Genomic DNA, 13363 nt, shown 5'->3' with positions numbered 1-13363 from the left:
TTTCCTTTTCAAATAATTTACAACCAAAATGTGATCTTATTAATTTATAAAAAGGGAAAAAAGAGAACTATATATATATATATATTGAGAAACAAGAACTATATTTCTTAGGTGAAGTCATTCGATAAATTCAATGGATTACACACTTCTCTTATATAAAAATGAATCTTATATATAGGTCCCATATGTACTGAATAATTTTGATTTATATGTATAAAAATCAAGTGGCTTTTTTTTTTTTTCTTTTTTTTTTCTTTTTTAATAATAATTAGCACAGTTGGTAGTTATATATGGCGGGTTTTTATAGGTCCATCAATCCTAATGTGTTTATCTTGGTAAAACCAATTGTGATGAGAATTAGTGCTATTGATTAAGTGCGTGTGGGCTTCAAAAAAAAAACCATTAAGAGCATGTGAATAGCCCTAGTTTTAATTACATCTTCTAAAATTAGCCTATAAACTTTATGCTGACCACATAATTAGCTTATTATAAACTTTTTATTTTGAGAAAAGTTTATTATAAACTTAGTCATTTAAAACTGGTTCCATTTGATTTTATTAGTGTTATTTTGAGTCAAATGTTGAGTAAATTTTTTTAGTGAAAACAATGTCTGGCACACCAGTCAAAAATTGCATTTTTATTAGTGACTTTTGAGGTGAATGTTTGAGTAAAAAATTTTGTATTGAATCATTGAATGTATTCATGTATTTAATCTAACGAGAAACTCATTAGATAAACCACATTTCCATGTATAATTAGTGAAAGGCTATCTAATTATGTTGTCACTAATCATCATTCTCCCCAAAAGAAAAACCTTGTTGTCTTTCAGTCGCAGCTTCTGAAGAACAAACCGAGGATATAATAATGGTCAATGATTAATCTCAAATCAGGCCCTCATTATAACCAAAGTTGTGATTGTAAACCATTGAACATGTTTCTTTTTAACACGAGGTCTTTTAAAATCACAATTTTTGTGTCATAACTTTGACTTAACAAACTATAATTGATTCCCTATTCTTTTCACGTTGATCCAAAATTTTTACTTTACTATTTAGAATTAGCCATAACAAAATTGTGAAAAAAATTACGATAAAAAAGTTATCTTATGAAAAATTATTATATATTCTAAGAGTAAATTTTCTCCTTTTTACATAAAGGTAAATCTCATACCCAATAGAGTTTGTAATATACTCCCACCCTCCCACAAAGGGGTGAACCCAAACAACCTTTGCCTTATCAATTTTTGTCCTATTGGTAAGGTCATTAAACATTTATCTACATTACCAAACTTTTACTGTAGACTCTGAAAATGGGGGTGGGTCAGAGAGAACTTTTGTCCTATTCTTGCGGTTTACTGAGAACAAGTTTTACCAGGGGTTTTGTGAAACAAATGGGTAAATAGTTCGAGTGACAATGACACATACAAGAAGATAAATAAAAAAGACAGTTATTCTAGCTTGTAAACTATGTGCGCCAAACATAATTTCATGGCTTTGTTTGTTTTTGTTCAGTTTTTCCTTGAGAGGAAAGAAAACAAAACCAAACAGTTGCAGAGTTAAACTACATAAGGAAACCCAAAACCCTTTTTCATTATGTCGTCCTTCTCCAACCACCATACGAACCCCTGTTAAAAAAAACCAATAATATATGGGTCCCCAACCTGTTGTACATTTTGCAGCTCACTCTTTCTTCCTCGTTATCCTAATTCACCCACATATATCACTACTATCTGCAGTACTGCCTCTCTCTCCCTCAAAACATGTGCAGCGGTAGTAGCTAGCAGCAAATGCAGGGCATTAACTCTCTCATTCATTCACTCATTTAATACATAGGTCCTTACTCCATACTCCATGTAGTCAATGTTAGTCTACAAGAATTAAGTGTAACCCACATTGAATGAGTTGATTTGGTTCACCCACCCCACCCAGCCTAGGCCACACCTCCTCTTACCAACACCACCTTCACCACCTATTTTACCCTATATAATACACCACATCTGTACACTCATCGGATACCTGTTTCACGACACAATATATGTCTCATTTATTGGACATCTATTCTCTTCTTCACAGCACGTGGACTGAGCAATGCTAGGAATGCAGAAAAAAATCCATAATGTTTGTCATAACTCTTCATGTGATAAGTTACGAGTGATGGAGGTGTGGACTTACTATTTTATATCTATTATTTACAATTCGTCAAGAGGCAAAATTGTGGCAAAAGTTATGATTTTTTTTTTTTGGTATTTCTAGCATTTTTAGTGTGGATCCTGCGTGACTATGAGCAGTCTTGTCCCACAAGTCCAATAATTATATCAAAGTATTATGGTGAAAATTAGGTATAGTTCCTTATTAATTTATAAAATATTAGGTTCATTCATTAAATTCAAATTGGATTGAAATTTTTTATAAGGAAATCTAATATAGAGTAAGAAAATTTTAAATATCATAAGAAAAAAAAAGCTATGAAATTCTAACTAAGTTTCACCAATATATATATATATATATCAATAATTTATATTAAAAATATATAAACAAAAACTTAATTTTTTTTAGAATATAGTTTCAACTTATGGTTTTCATACTCATAATAATTATTTTTTATCATCAAACCAAAAAATCAATTGATTTTTGATGCAAATAAAAATCTCTTATTTGACAATTAAAAAACTTTATAAACGAATCCAACTGAAACTCACACATAGACAAAAACCTTTGACTAAATAAAACCTTTCATTAAAATATAATTCACACATATAAACAAGTTAAACGTTACTCTTTTATTTTAAGAAACTTCACAATTTTATCATAAACATGGTCAAAGTCATATTTTCATTAATAATCTCAATTATAATAAAAATTTAGTATAGACCCCACAATGGTGTAGGAGCTAAAAATCCATATATGTCATGCATGATCTACAATACATTCTCCAAAGGAAGGAAACTCTTACAAGTTACAAACAAGACACGCGGCTCTCTCTTTTACTCCTGCACCATTCCTAGCTGAACCAACATTTATATATACTACACGCACACTTCCTCGGCGCCATTTCTCTCTCTCTCTCTCTCAAAACCATGTCGTTTCCTTCGCCTTCTTTTCCCTATCCTCCACCGCCTCCTTTGCTAAACGACGTCGGAACTAGCACAAGCCCATACTACACGTCGTTTACCTTTCCTCCACCACCACCGCCGCCGCATCCATCGTCTTCATCGATGAACCCTAGCATTCTCATCATCGTTCTCATCCTCTTCGTCACGGTCGTCGCCTCCGTCTCTCTCTGCCTCCTCCTCCGCCACCTCAACCGCCGCTGCCTCCGCCACCTCAGCAACTCCTCCGCTACTACTACTCTCACCTCCAGTGCTTCCGAGTCTCAGACTCACGTTCTCTCCAACAGACGAGTCTCGCCGGAGAACCCTAAGAGCACGATCATCGACTCGCTTCCGCTCTTCGCCTTCTCCTCCATCACTCGCCGCAGCAATTCGACCTCCGCCGACTGCGCGGTTTGCTTGTCGAAGTTCGAGGCCAACGACCAGCTCCGTCTCTTGCCTCTCTGTTGCCACGCTTTTCACGCCGAGTGTATCGACACGTGGCTCGGATCGAACCAGACCTGTCCGCTTTGCCGGTCGGCTATCGTCGCTTCGGAATCGGATATCATGAAATCCACCAGTGCCGTAGCAAGTGACAGTTTCCGGTTAGAGATCGGCAATGTGAGTCGCCGTAGAGCAGCTTCTGATTCCGGCGAAGCAGGCCAGAGATCGTATTCGATTGGCTCCTTCGAGTACCTCGTCGACGACGACTCGGAGATAAGTGTGAGTCATGCTCACCGGAGAAGCGTATCGGACAAAGACGACAGTGGAGTCTTGTGGACTCGTCCGCAGCCGCCATCGGCGCCGCCGGAGTTGGACTCAACTCTAGGTCCTGACGTGGCAGCTGGACGGAGCTGGCTGAAAGACTATATTGACAGATTCTCGGCCTCAATTTCATCGCGCGCGATGTCTTTTCGGAGTTCTGGTAGGTTTTTCACCGGAAGTAGTCGCCGGAGCGAGATATCCGGCGCCGGAGAATGGGACCTCGAAAGCAATAGAGTCGGTGAAGAGATAACGGAGATGTTCCGATGGCTATCCGATAGGTAAAATGGTAAATAGGATATTTTCTTATTTAGAAGATTTTGATTTTTGATTTTTGATTTTTTTTTTTTTTATCTTAAAAAAACAAAAACAAAAAACCGTAAATTCCGCAATCTATTTTTTGCTATATCGGCTCCACATTGATTCACACATTTTGTCTTCATTCAAAATTTAGAGTCGATTTAGCAAAATTTTTGATTGGAAATAAGGAATATTAGAAAATTTGACTGTGTAGATTTCATTTTACGTGAGTTTAATGGTTGAGATTGGTTATAACAGTTTCTAGAAAGAAAAAAATATTAAAGATTAGTGATGGTCTTGTATAGTTTATTTAGACAAAAACACAAATTTATGAGTGATTTATTAGTGTCCGAGAGTTAAAATAGTGAATTTTAATGTCGGGACTTGGTTCAAGTCCAGTGCTTTAACACTACACTAGAGTGTTGAAATTGTTGAAAATAGTGACCCGTGGCCATTACACTAGAGCGTTGTACCCAAACTTTGCCCCTTTGATGTGGGTCTTTATGATCCGGTGGGTTGTTGAGTGCACTTACTTATGATACACACCAACCCTTGTAGTGGTGAAGTTATTGTTTGATGTTGCAGACTCTAATCAATTTATTTGATTTGGGGCCCTAGTAAGGAGTTCCCAAAAACTTAAATTGCTTGAGTAGTTATCTAGGAAAAATGAACTGGAGATTGGGTGAATTGGTAATGTTGACTTTGCCTTACTTTTTCATATCATAGACACAAAAGAAATTTAGGGGGGTAGGATTGTAGGAATATATTTTCTTTTCCTACGGGTATTACTTTCTTTTGCGATCCCTAGCTTGTTGAAGTTGTTAACTAGAAAGGGAAAGCAAATTCCTGGATGGAATTTAAAGCTGTCAAAGATTCTAAGTATTGGGGCTTAGAGGTACATTTTAAAACTTTTTCCTTTTGTTTTTCCTTCTTTTCCTTTTATATTTCCTAATGTTTGTTACTTAAAATATATTCCGAATCAATTTTCAACGTCTAATGCAAGCTTTCAGATGTTACAGAGTCTTCTTAATTACTACCTCAATAAGTGGAAATGCTTTAAATAAAATTTGACTCATCAATGTGTAAATTAATCATACTAATTGTGCTTAATTTTGGGTTTCGTCCCATGAATAAAGGGAGTTTAATGAGGTCAGTTTATATTGCCAAATCAAAATTGGTCTTATTACCTTGACAGTAATATTAGAGGTAAAAATAATAAAAAAATGTAATTTTGGTTTTACTGCTGCACATCTTAACGTATAAGTTCTGGTAAGATAGGAAATAAAGATCGGGGTTTAATGGTTTATCAAAAAAAGACCGGGGTTTAATGTGATGTATAAGTTCTGGTGAAGTAGGGGATAAAGACCGGGTTCAAAGTCTCCCCGAGAGAGTAAATTAGGCTTGTATTGGGTAGAACTTTCCAAAGTCATAGTCATTTTCCATGCTCAAGCCCATCTGGTTTGCTGAGGGACCAAGACAACTGAAAAATCCCAGTCATAAACTCTCCAGGACAAAAATATAAAAATTGGGCAAAATCGAACTTTTAGTTCCATTGACTTGCTAGACCTTCTTAAAGATAGTTGTTGGCATTTATTTAATACCTTCTTCCCCTTTCAATCAGCAACTCACATTCCACTCCAAAACTTTTTCTTCTTCAGAACATTCCTTTCTTTTAAAAATAAAAATGGAAATGAGGAAAGATGTGAACTGATTAAATTTAAACACCAACTTTTTCTGTTAAATACTCCATATGAACTACAAATATGTTTGGGTTGTTCATTTTGGTTCATAGGTGATTGTTGGGTGTGGGAATGAAATAATTGGATTAAACATCGTATTTTCATAGTTTTGCTAATACACAGCAATACAAGTTGGTAACTTGCGTAACAATTGCATACAACGCCCCTCTAACATGGGTGTGGAACAGTTGCATACGAGCTGATATTTTGTAAGGAACACCCATGTAGAAGGACGTTGTATGCAACCGTTACAGAAGATAATAATGCTCAGCAAAATATACTGACTTCAAACCTAACACCAGCTGGGGCAGAATGAGCTGTCTGAAAATTTTATATGGTCTGAAAGTGGACTGAAAATTGCTGCTTGGATGATGAAATTTTTGCAATTACTTCGCATAAATGAAATCAATATGTAACAAAATTTTCGAGCACTGTCTCATGAAGATTTCCACACTCGCTCTCACCAATATCATTACAGCAGTTGTAAATGAAAAACAAATAGAAATCCCAAGAACATGATGTTAATCCACATAGCACTCTTCTTCTGTACCCCATTGCATGGAATACTGCTTCCACTATAGCACCCATTCTTTTGCTTGATTCCTATACCATGATCTTCAAGAACAAATGTAGAATTTTTCTTCCCACTACTGAATAAAACACACCAAAGGAAAGGCCCTTTATGGACCCCAACCATGCCCACCCCCACTTCAGTATGTGATTTATTTTTCAGAAGAGATAAAGATTTCTTGTCCTTAACAAGAACTTGGGAAAAGGCTAATGATGGCTCAAGATACTTTGATTGACATCCCACAATGTGGCCAGTTATGGTGTCAATAGTAGGTAGCTCTACTCCACAATTAGGCGCAAAAATTTCAGTGAAGTCGTCTTCTGAAGGTTTACACTCTACAGTGTTGTTGCTAGTGCAGTTCTCCTTGCATAATTCAACATATTGCAAGGCCATGCACCCAAGACCAGGGGTGTCACTTAGTTTCGAAAGCTTCTGTGCAGTTCGATTCTTGTTGATGATTTCCACGAGATCATCTGCAGGATTTCCTGTGGGACAAACAGCAAGTACCAATTTCTTATTAGAAATTCATCGCATGAGGGCATGCACAAAAATATTTTCGATTAGCTTTTAGAAGTTCATAATAATTCAAGTTACTCAGTAATCTATATCAATTGTGTTAGTAAATCATGTATTCCAACTTCATCCTAGATGCTGAATAATCAATTTTTTTTTTTTACCATGAAGTACAAACTGAACCCTTGTCATTTACTTTATACTGTTCAGAAAATAGCATTTTGCTAAAGACAACTGCGTATACATTCCCCATGTTGTCAATTTGTTACTATGACAAAGATGTCCTTCAGAACCAGGACTTAGTAGGACACTCGAATCTTTTGAGTACGGCCTTGTTTCTTTCAATTACATCGATCATCTGTGAGACATGCTGCTTAGCCATGTAGCACAGCAAGATACGCATGCAGTTAAATTTGGTGGAACAAATTATAAAGTCCATAAAGAGCTTTAAAAAAGATGCAACCTAGATAATGATTCCATTGGTTACTTTCTTTGCTGCCTGTTGGAACCAAGTCAGCATCCCTTATACAGTTGAAGACAATGGCCTTTAACTTAATCCATATCAAGGCAAGATACACAGTTCAGAGCTGCACTCACAATAATGGAAGACCTGTGATTTTAGTTACATAACTTGGTTGATGTACGCTTTTTACATTTTCAAAGAAAAGTAGAGTAACCCTACACATGTTTCAAACCTTAATGAGCCATAATCCTTTTCTTTCTTTTTTTTTTTTTTTTTGGCCCCACAGAAATCAGTTGATGCCACAAATGACAAATTCCCTTCTTTCGATTTTTATATCTTGACACCATATGCAAATTCTTATCTAACAAGTACAATATGACTCAAGTAGGTTTGGAGAATTACTACAAGTAATTAATTGAGATAAGAGTAAGACAGTAGAATTTTGAACATTTTCCTAGTTTCTATAAAGGATCATAGTACTTTTAAACAAATGGCTCCACAAAATCTATGGGTTATGAAGAAGGCTGAATATGGAAATAAGCACAAAAGTTTTGAGGGTTTCTCTATCTAAGCAAGCTACAAAACATTTTGACCTCCAACACTTGGCTTATATCTCTTCTTTTACTCAACACTCGCTATCTTACATAGTTGAAAAATTATCAGGTATGCCGCATTAAACATAAGAATGAATCCCGACTTTTAGTTAAGAACTTAACGATCAACGCATTCGTTGCACATTGCATGGAAAAGAGAGTCATTGAGGATTAGTGTAAGCAGATGGGTTGACATCAAACATTGTTTCCCAAATAAGAGAGATGTAAGATTATAAGGAACACACCCTGAAACATTTTGTTGAGCATGGTTGAAAATAAGCTGGATATGAGAAGCTGTATTTGACTGATAGTTGGACTATTACATCTGTGTAGCTGCTCCAAATTTAAAGTTGTAGGTGAAGATTATGAGTATCAAATTTCCATTATTTGTAGTGTCAGGCACTGTAATGAGGTAGAAGGTATCCAATGTTAATTTGGAGATATGTGAGATGAGAGGCAAGGCATCCAAGGTCATATGGTCTCTCTATAATAGTCCAAGCCTCCCATTAAGTTGACCTCTTTTGCTTCTCTTGCCTCTAGTAACTTTCATGATGAGTGTTAATATGAGCCAGCCATATCATTTTAACATCTCACTGAGGCCTTACAGCTCTCTAATTGTTAGAACACACTAGAGATCCTAACTATTTTCTCTAAATAGAATATTAATCTTATCTTTTTATAGTTCTAGGAAAAGCCAAATTGCTGCATTTGTGTCAACTAATTGTAGGCCTTTCCTTCTATGAGGTCTCAAATAACTTAAAACTAATTTTTTTTTTTTTCTAAAAGCTGAAAATATCCGACCTTTCCTTATACTTTCTTGAAACTAAACAGACCCCACAAAAGAACCACAAACAGGAATAAATTCTGTTCCTACTAGCCATCACCATGTCAGGCCAGTTTTCAAGTACCATAATGGCACTGGAAAATTAACTTCACCTATCAAAACGGAAGCTCCAGTTGTATAATACACAAGCACAAAGAGATAACTGGAAGATGCTACACTTCCTAGTTCCATAAAACATAGCAAGAGAAAATGCACATATGAAATGAATAGTTAAATTGAGAAAAACAAAATCAGAAAGCCAAAACAAGATTCAAAGCAGATCGATGCTTTGACATCATAGTTCCAAAACAAAAACAAAAAACCAAAATAAAGAAGAATGCTTGGTTACAGTACCATGGTTCTTGGAGGCCACAACAGCAGCTATCAGCAGATGACAGAGAACAAGCCACTCACAGTGACAGAGCTTCATCACCACCCTTATCACCAAATGTGAGAGCTAATGTGGGTTTTGCTTTAGAAAGAGTGATCTGAGAGAAAACGGAAGGGAAAGTAAAGGGAAAGCTTGTTTAAAGAAAAAGGGGTTGGTTCTTTGTGGGAATGGAAAAATCATGGGAGTGAAAATCCTTTTTCCTCGTAAAGTGTAAGCAGGAAAGTGATGAGTGATGTATATGGCAGAGGTTAAACGACAAAAGATTGTGAAGTGGTGGTCCCAAGTAGCCGTTTGTTTGATTTCTTTTTAGTTTTTACTAAGAAAATGTAGCGGATTTCAAAATATAAAATTTTGATGGGCCCTGCTTTGACATAAATTTGGGAGTGGACTGCGCAAGTAGAGCTTGACAGCATGTTTCGGTGAATGATAATTGATAACGTAAGGCCAGAGACATCTACGGTCAGTTCAGGCCCTCTAATACATGAGATGAGAGTCCGTGAAGACATAGGAAAGAATAGAAAATTAAAAGATGGGACGAATGGAAAAGAGGTTTAAGTTTAATCTTTCTTTTCATATATATATATATATATATATTGTATTCATACCCTACTATTCTTATTGTAAGCAAATTTTGGCAAGTGTTAACTATCCTATTCTGTTGTATTTAATTTCTATTCAATTTAGATATATATATATATATATTTTTTTTTTTTTTAAAAGGCACTCACTTGGTAAGAGTTGACAAAACAAAGGACAAATCTATATAATATTTCAAAGTTGAAACATAGTATTTATTATTACTACACTTTTATTAAACCACACCCGTGTAGTATTTCAGTCCATTTTGTCTAATTCGATCCATTTCGTACCACTTTTGTCCATTTCAATTTACTTAGGTCCATTTCAGTTAACTTCAGTCTACTTCGGTTCATTTGGTCCACTTTAATCCAATTCAATCTTCTCTCTCTCTCTCTCATTATTTCTTGCAACTCTACTTTACATTGATGAAGTTTTATATCTTCAGTTTGGGTTGTTTTGGTGTCGTGTTTTCATATCACACACTTTATTCTTAAAATTACCTTTTATCTTCTTTCATTTAAACTGGACCAATAGTATTCTATTCTCTTTTAATATCCTCACATGGATATGGAGGGAATAGTATTTTTGCGTACCTCGAAATTAAGGTGTCTTGGTGTTTATATAGGGGTCTGTGGATGACCAGCTTAGCTAAATTGTAGGGACATGGGGTTATCCCTTAGCTAACTTGCAGGAGTTGGGAACTATCCCATAGTTGATTTGTAAGAGATGAGAATTATCCATTTGCCGGTGGTTGTGTGAATGTAGGAGAGCCTTGGGTGATGCGAGCATTGTAAGCAGGCTCAGTACACCTATCTTTACCCGTCTGTCCAAGAGGGTGGCAGACGAGTGTCAAGGTCAGGCTCGCAAGTGCTTACTCGTCTACTTTTGTGCGTGACAAGCATCTTGTTGGAGTAGTCGTGATAATTTGCATTTGTTACATTGAGTCTTCCATTTTTGATAAGTAGGTATTTTCGAAAGACTAGCTCATTTTGGAAGATTGAATCTGGAGTTAGCTAAAATTTTCCTCATCAAAGTAAATAAAGACTTTATTTGTTGTAGGTAATTATTGCACAAACCCTTTGGCAAAGGCCATAATATAGTTGTATGGATTTTTCTTTTTTCTTTTTTTAAATTTATTCAGGCCCTCCTATTCTTATTGTAAGCAACTATTTGCAAATTGATGGAGGTGTTAACTACTCTATAGCATTCGCAGCAAATGAGGTATAATTGCTACAATGCTATTTTAACAACTAAAACACTAAAATACAAGCTACAACAAAAGTGCTATACTTAAAATAATAATAATAATAATAATAATAATAATAATGGCAATGGAGCTACAGTTACAAACTTATAATGAAAACTAATATTTTATTTTTCTCTCTCTTGCTTTTCTTAAAAACATATTTTTCTTTTCTCTCTCTCTCTCTCTCTCTCTCTTTTTTTTTCTTTCTTCTTCTCCTCTCTTGTGAGCTCTCTCTCTCTCTCTTTTCTGAGCCGTTTCTTTCTCTCTTTTTTTTTTAATTATTTTTACTCTCTCTCTCTCTCTCTCTCTCTCTCTCTCTCTCTCTCTCTCTCTCTCTCTCTCTCTCTCTCTCTCTCTCTCTCTCTCTCTCTCTCTCTCTCTCTCTCTCTCTCTCTCTCTCTCTGAGGTGGGTGGGTTTTAGTTTCTGTTGTGTGTGGTGGCTTGTGTTTTGGCATGTGCAGTTGGTGGGTTTCAGTTTGTGCCATGTGTGGTGGCTATGGTGGGTGGTGGCAGAGTTTGATAGGTGGTTGTGATGTAGGAGTTGTGGCTTGTGGGTGGTAGTGGTAGTATGGTGATGGTGGTTGGCAGTGGCCTTGAGTGGTGAGTAGTGGGTTTGTTCGTTGTTTTTGCTTTTGCTTTTGCTTGGGAGAAGAGAGACATAAAGCAAGAGAGAATAAAATAATTTAAAAAAAAAAAAGAATGAAAAAGAATATTTTAATGAAGTGGTAAAAAAATAAAAATAAAAATAAAAATCTTTAATGCTAGGTGTATTGTGGAGTAAGGTATTAAAATAGATAAAGTAGTTTTTTGAGTTGTTAAAAACTAAAAATTTAAAACCTTTGATGTGAATGCTCTATGGTAAAAACTAAAAAGCACTTCCCTTGGTGAAAGTTGACAAAACAAAGTATAATTGTACCTATAAAAAAGTGAGATTAAGCTGTATTTTTTTTTTAGTGAATTAGTTTTAAACCACACTTTTTAAAATACAGCTTTTTTAAACTTTAATTTTTTAAGTATATTTTTTTTCAAACCATATTTTCATAAAGTTGAAAAATTAGTTAAACTAAATGTGCACATTATTTCTAAAAAAATTGGGCACATTAATAAGCTAAAATATTGTTTTTAAAATCTCAAATAAATAATCAAAAATTAAACCAATCCAAATACACCAACATTTTTCAGTAAAACATAAAACCAAATATAGAATGCTTTGTTAATTAGTAATTGTAATTAGAAGATTGCCTTTTGTGGTAAGGCTGATTGTAGTTAATAAAAATTTGGATCCTCAATATTTTATTAAGTTGTATTTAGTTTAGCTAACCTATAAATCCATTTTTAAACTAAAACCAAGGTTGAAAGATAGGATCTACTTGTAGAGTGGGCTTACTTGAAATATTATTTTAAGCATGTTTGCAATTTTGGGATTTTGTTCCCTGATCTGCGCTGTGACTTTGCTCTAATGAGATTAAGCTCACTCGGGAAAGCTACTAAACTCTATTGTTTAATTTAATTTCCTCTTCATTATTTTATTTATCAAAGTAAAATCACTTATATCTATATGTACAACAACTTTAATAACAATGAAAGGATTAAGAATTATTTATTGTGTAGTGTAATTGCAGTTTTTGGATCCTAAGCCCAAAAGGTAAAATGATTAAAGCCCAAAGAGCCCAATATAAAGAATTTGTAAAGAGATGACTAAAAGCTAGGTTTAAATGAATTGGACAATACTCACAATGGATTAAATATGGAATTAAAACAAAGAAAAACAGGTTTTATGTGAAGAAATCTTTCCTCGGCAAAGTCCCAGGGGAGTAGTTCTTGAATATATTTCTCTTAGACTTGATTACAATTACAGTTCTTAGTGCTATAGTGTTTTTTCTACAGATTTTCAGATGATCCCCCTATAATGGTGTGTGTCTTTCTTATATCCCCTTCTTTTGCTTCATCTCCACCCTCCACATGTAGGTCAAGTTACTCGCTTTGATCCATGTCCCATCAGTACCTTCCTCAAGTCTTTGGAGGTAGCTATAAGACTGTATATTACTGTTTAGGTATCACCTCCACATTAATGCGGCCAGAGAGTTAACTACAGAGCATTTAATGTGGTGGTAGCAGCTTTCCCTTAGATATTTCTTAGATTCCCCATGTCCTACTCCCTCCTAATAAACAATAGGACTGCCCTGAGTGTTGCTCTTGGGGGCAGGTTAACGCCTCTGACCCCTACTTCGCTAAGCCGAGGTGGCATTTCTCCTTGGACGTCCTTCCCAACCCTTCATGACCTCCTTCCATAAC

General features: G+C 35.4%; 2 protein-coding genes across 2 annotated transcripts; one reads left to right on the top strand and one right to left on the bottom strand.

The window, feature by feature from the left end:
* Nucleotides 1-2918: 2918 nt before the first annotated feature.
* Nucleotides 2919-5390, top strand: LOC112036414 (E3 ubiquitin-protein ligase ATL4). The gene has a single exon (XM_024069216.2). The coding sequence runs from the start codon at nucleotides 3077-3079 to the stop codon at nucleotides 4133-4135; it is 1059 nt and encodes a 352-aa protein (XP_023924984.1). The 5' UTR covers nucleotides 2919-3076; the 3' UTR covers nucleotides 4136-5390.
* An 868-nt stretch (nucleotides 5391-6258) lies between these two features.
* On the bottom strand, nucleotides 6259-9478 carry LOC112036415 (uncharacterized). The gene is made up of 2 exons (XM_024069217.2): nucleotides 9207-9478; nucleotides 6259-6945 (listed from the first exon to the last, which is right to left on the bottom strand). Exons 1-2 carry the CDS (start codon nucleotides 9280-9282, stop codon nucleotides 6362-6364), a joined length of 660 nt encoding a protein of 219 aa, XP_023924985.1. The 5' UTR covers nucleotides 9283-9478; the 3' UTR covers nucleotides 6259-6361.
* Between the last annotated feature and the right edge of the window lie 3885 nt (nucleotides 9479-13363).

This window comes from Quercus suber, unplaced genomic scaffold (assembly GCF_002906115.3).
Source record: "Quercus suber isolate HL8 unplaced genomic scaffold, Cork oak 2.0 scaffold_895, whole genome shotgun sequence".
Lineage (NCBI taxonomy): Eukaryota > Viridiplantae > Streptophyta > Magnoliopsida > Fagales > Fagaceae > Quercus > Quercus suber.
The sequence above is the reverse complement of the archived record's forward strand: the minus strand, read 5'-3'. Positions and strand labels throughout refer to the sequence as shown.

Bases quoted from the DNA above. Each gene is read 5' to 3' on its own strand.
- LOC112036414 (XM_024069216.2), top strand. From the start codon at position 3,077: ATGTCGTTTCCTTCGCCTTCTTTTCCCTATCCTCCACCGCCTCCTTTG.
- LOC112036415 (XM_024069217.2), bottom strand. From the start codon at position 9,282: ATGAAGCTCTGTCACTGTGAGTGGCTTGTTCTCTGTCATCTGCTGATA. The intron at 6,946-9,206 runs GTACTGTAACCA...TTTGTCCCACAG, and splicing joins TGTGGCCTCCAAGAACCATG to GAAATCCTGCAGATGATCTC.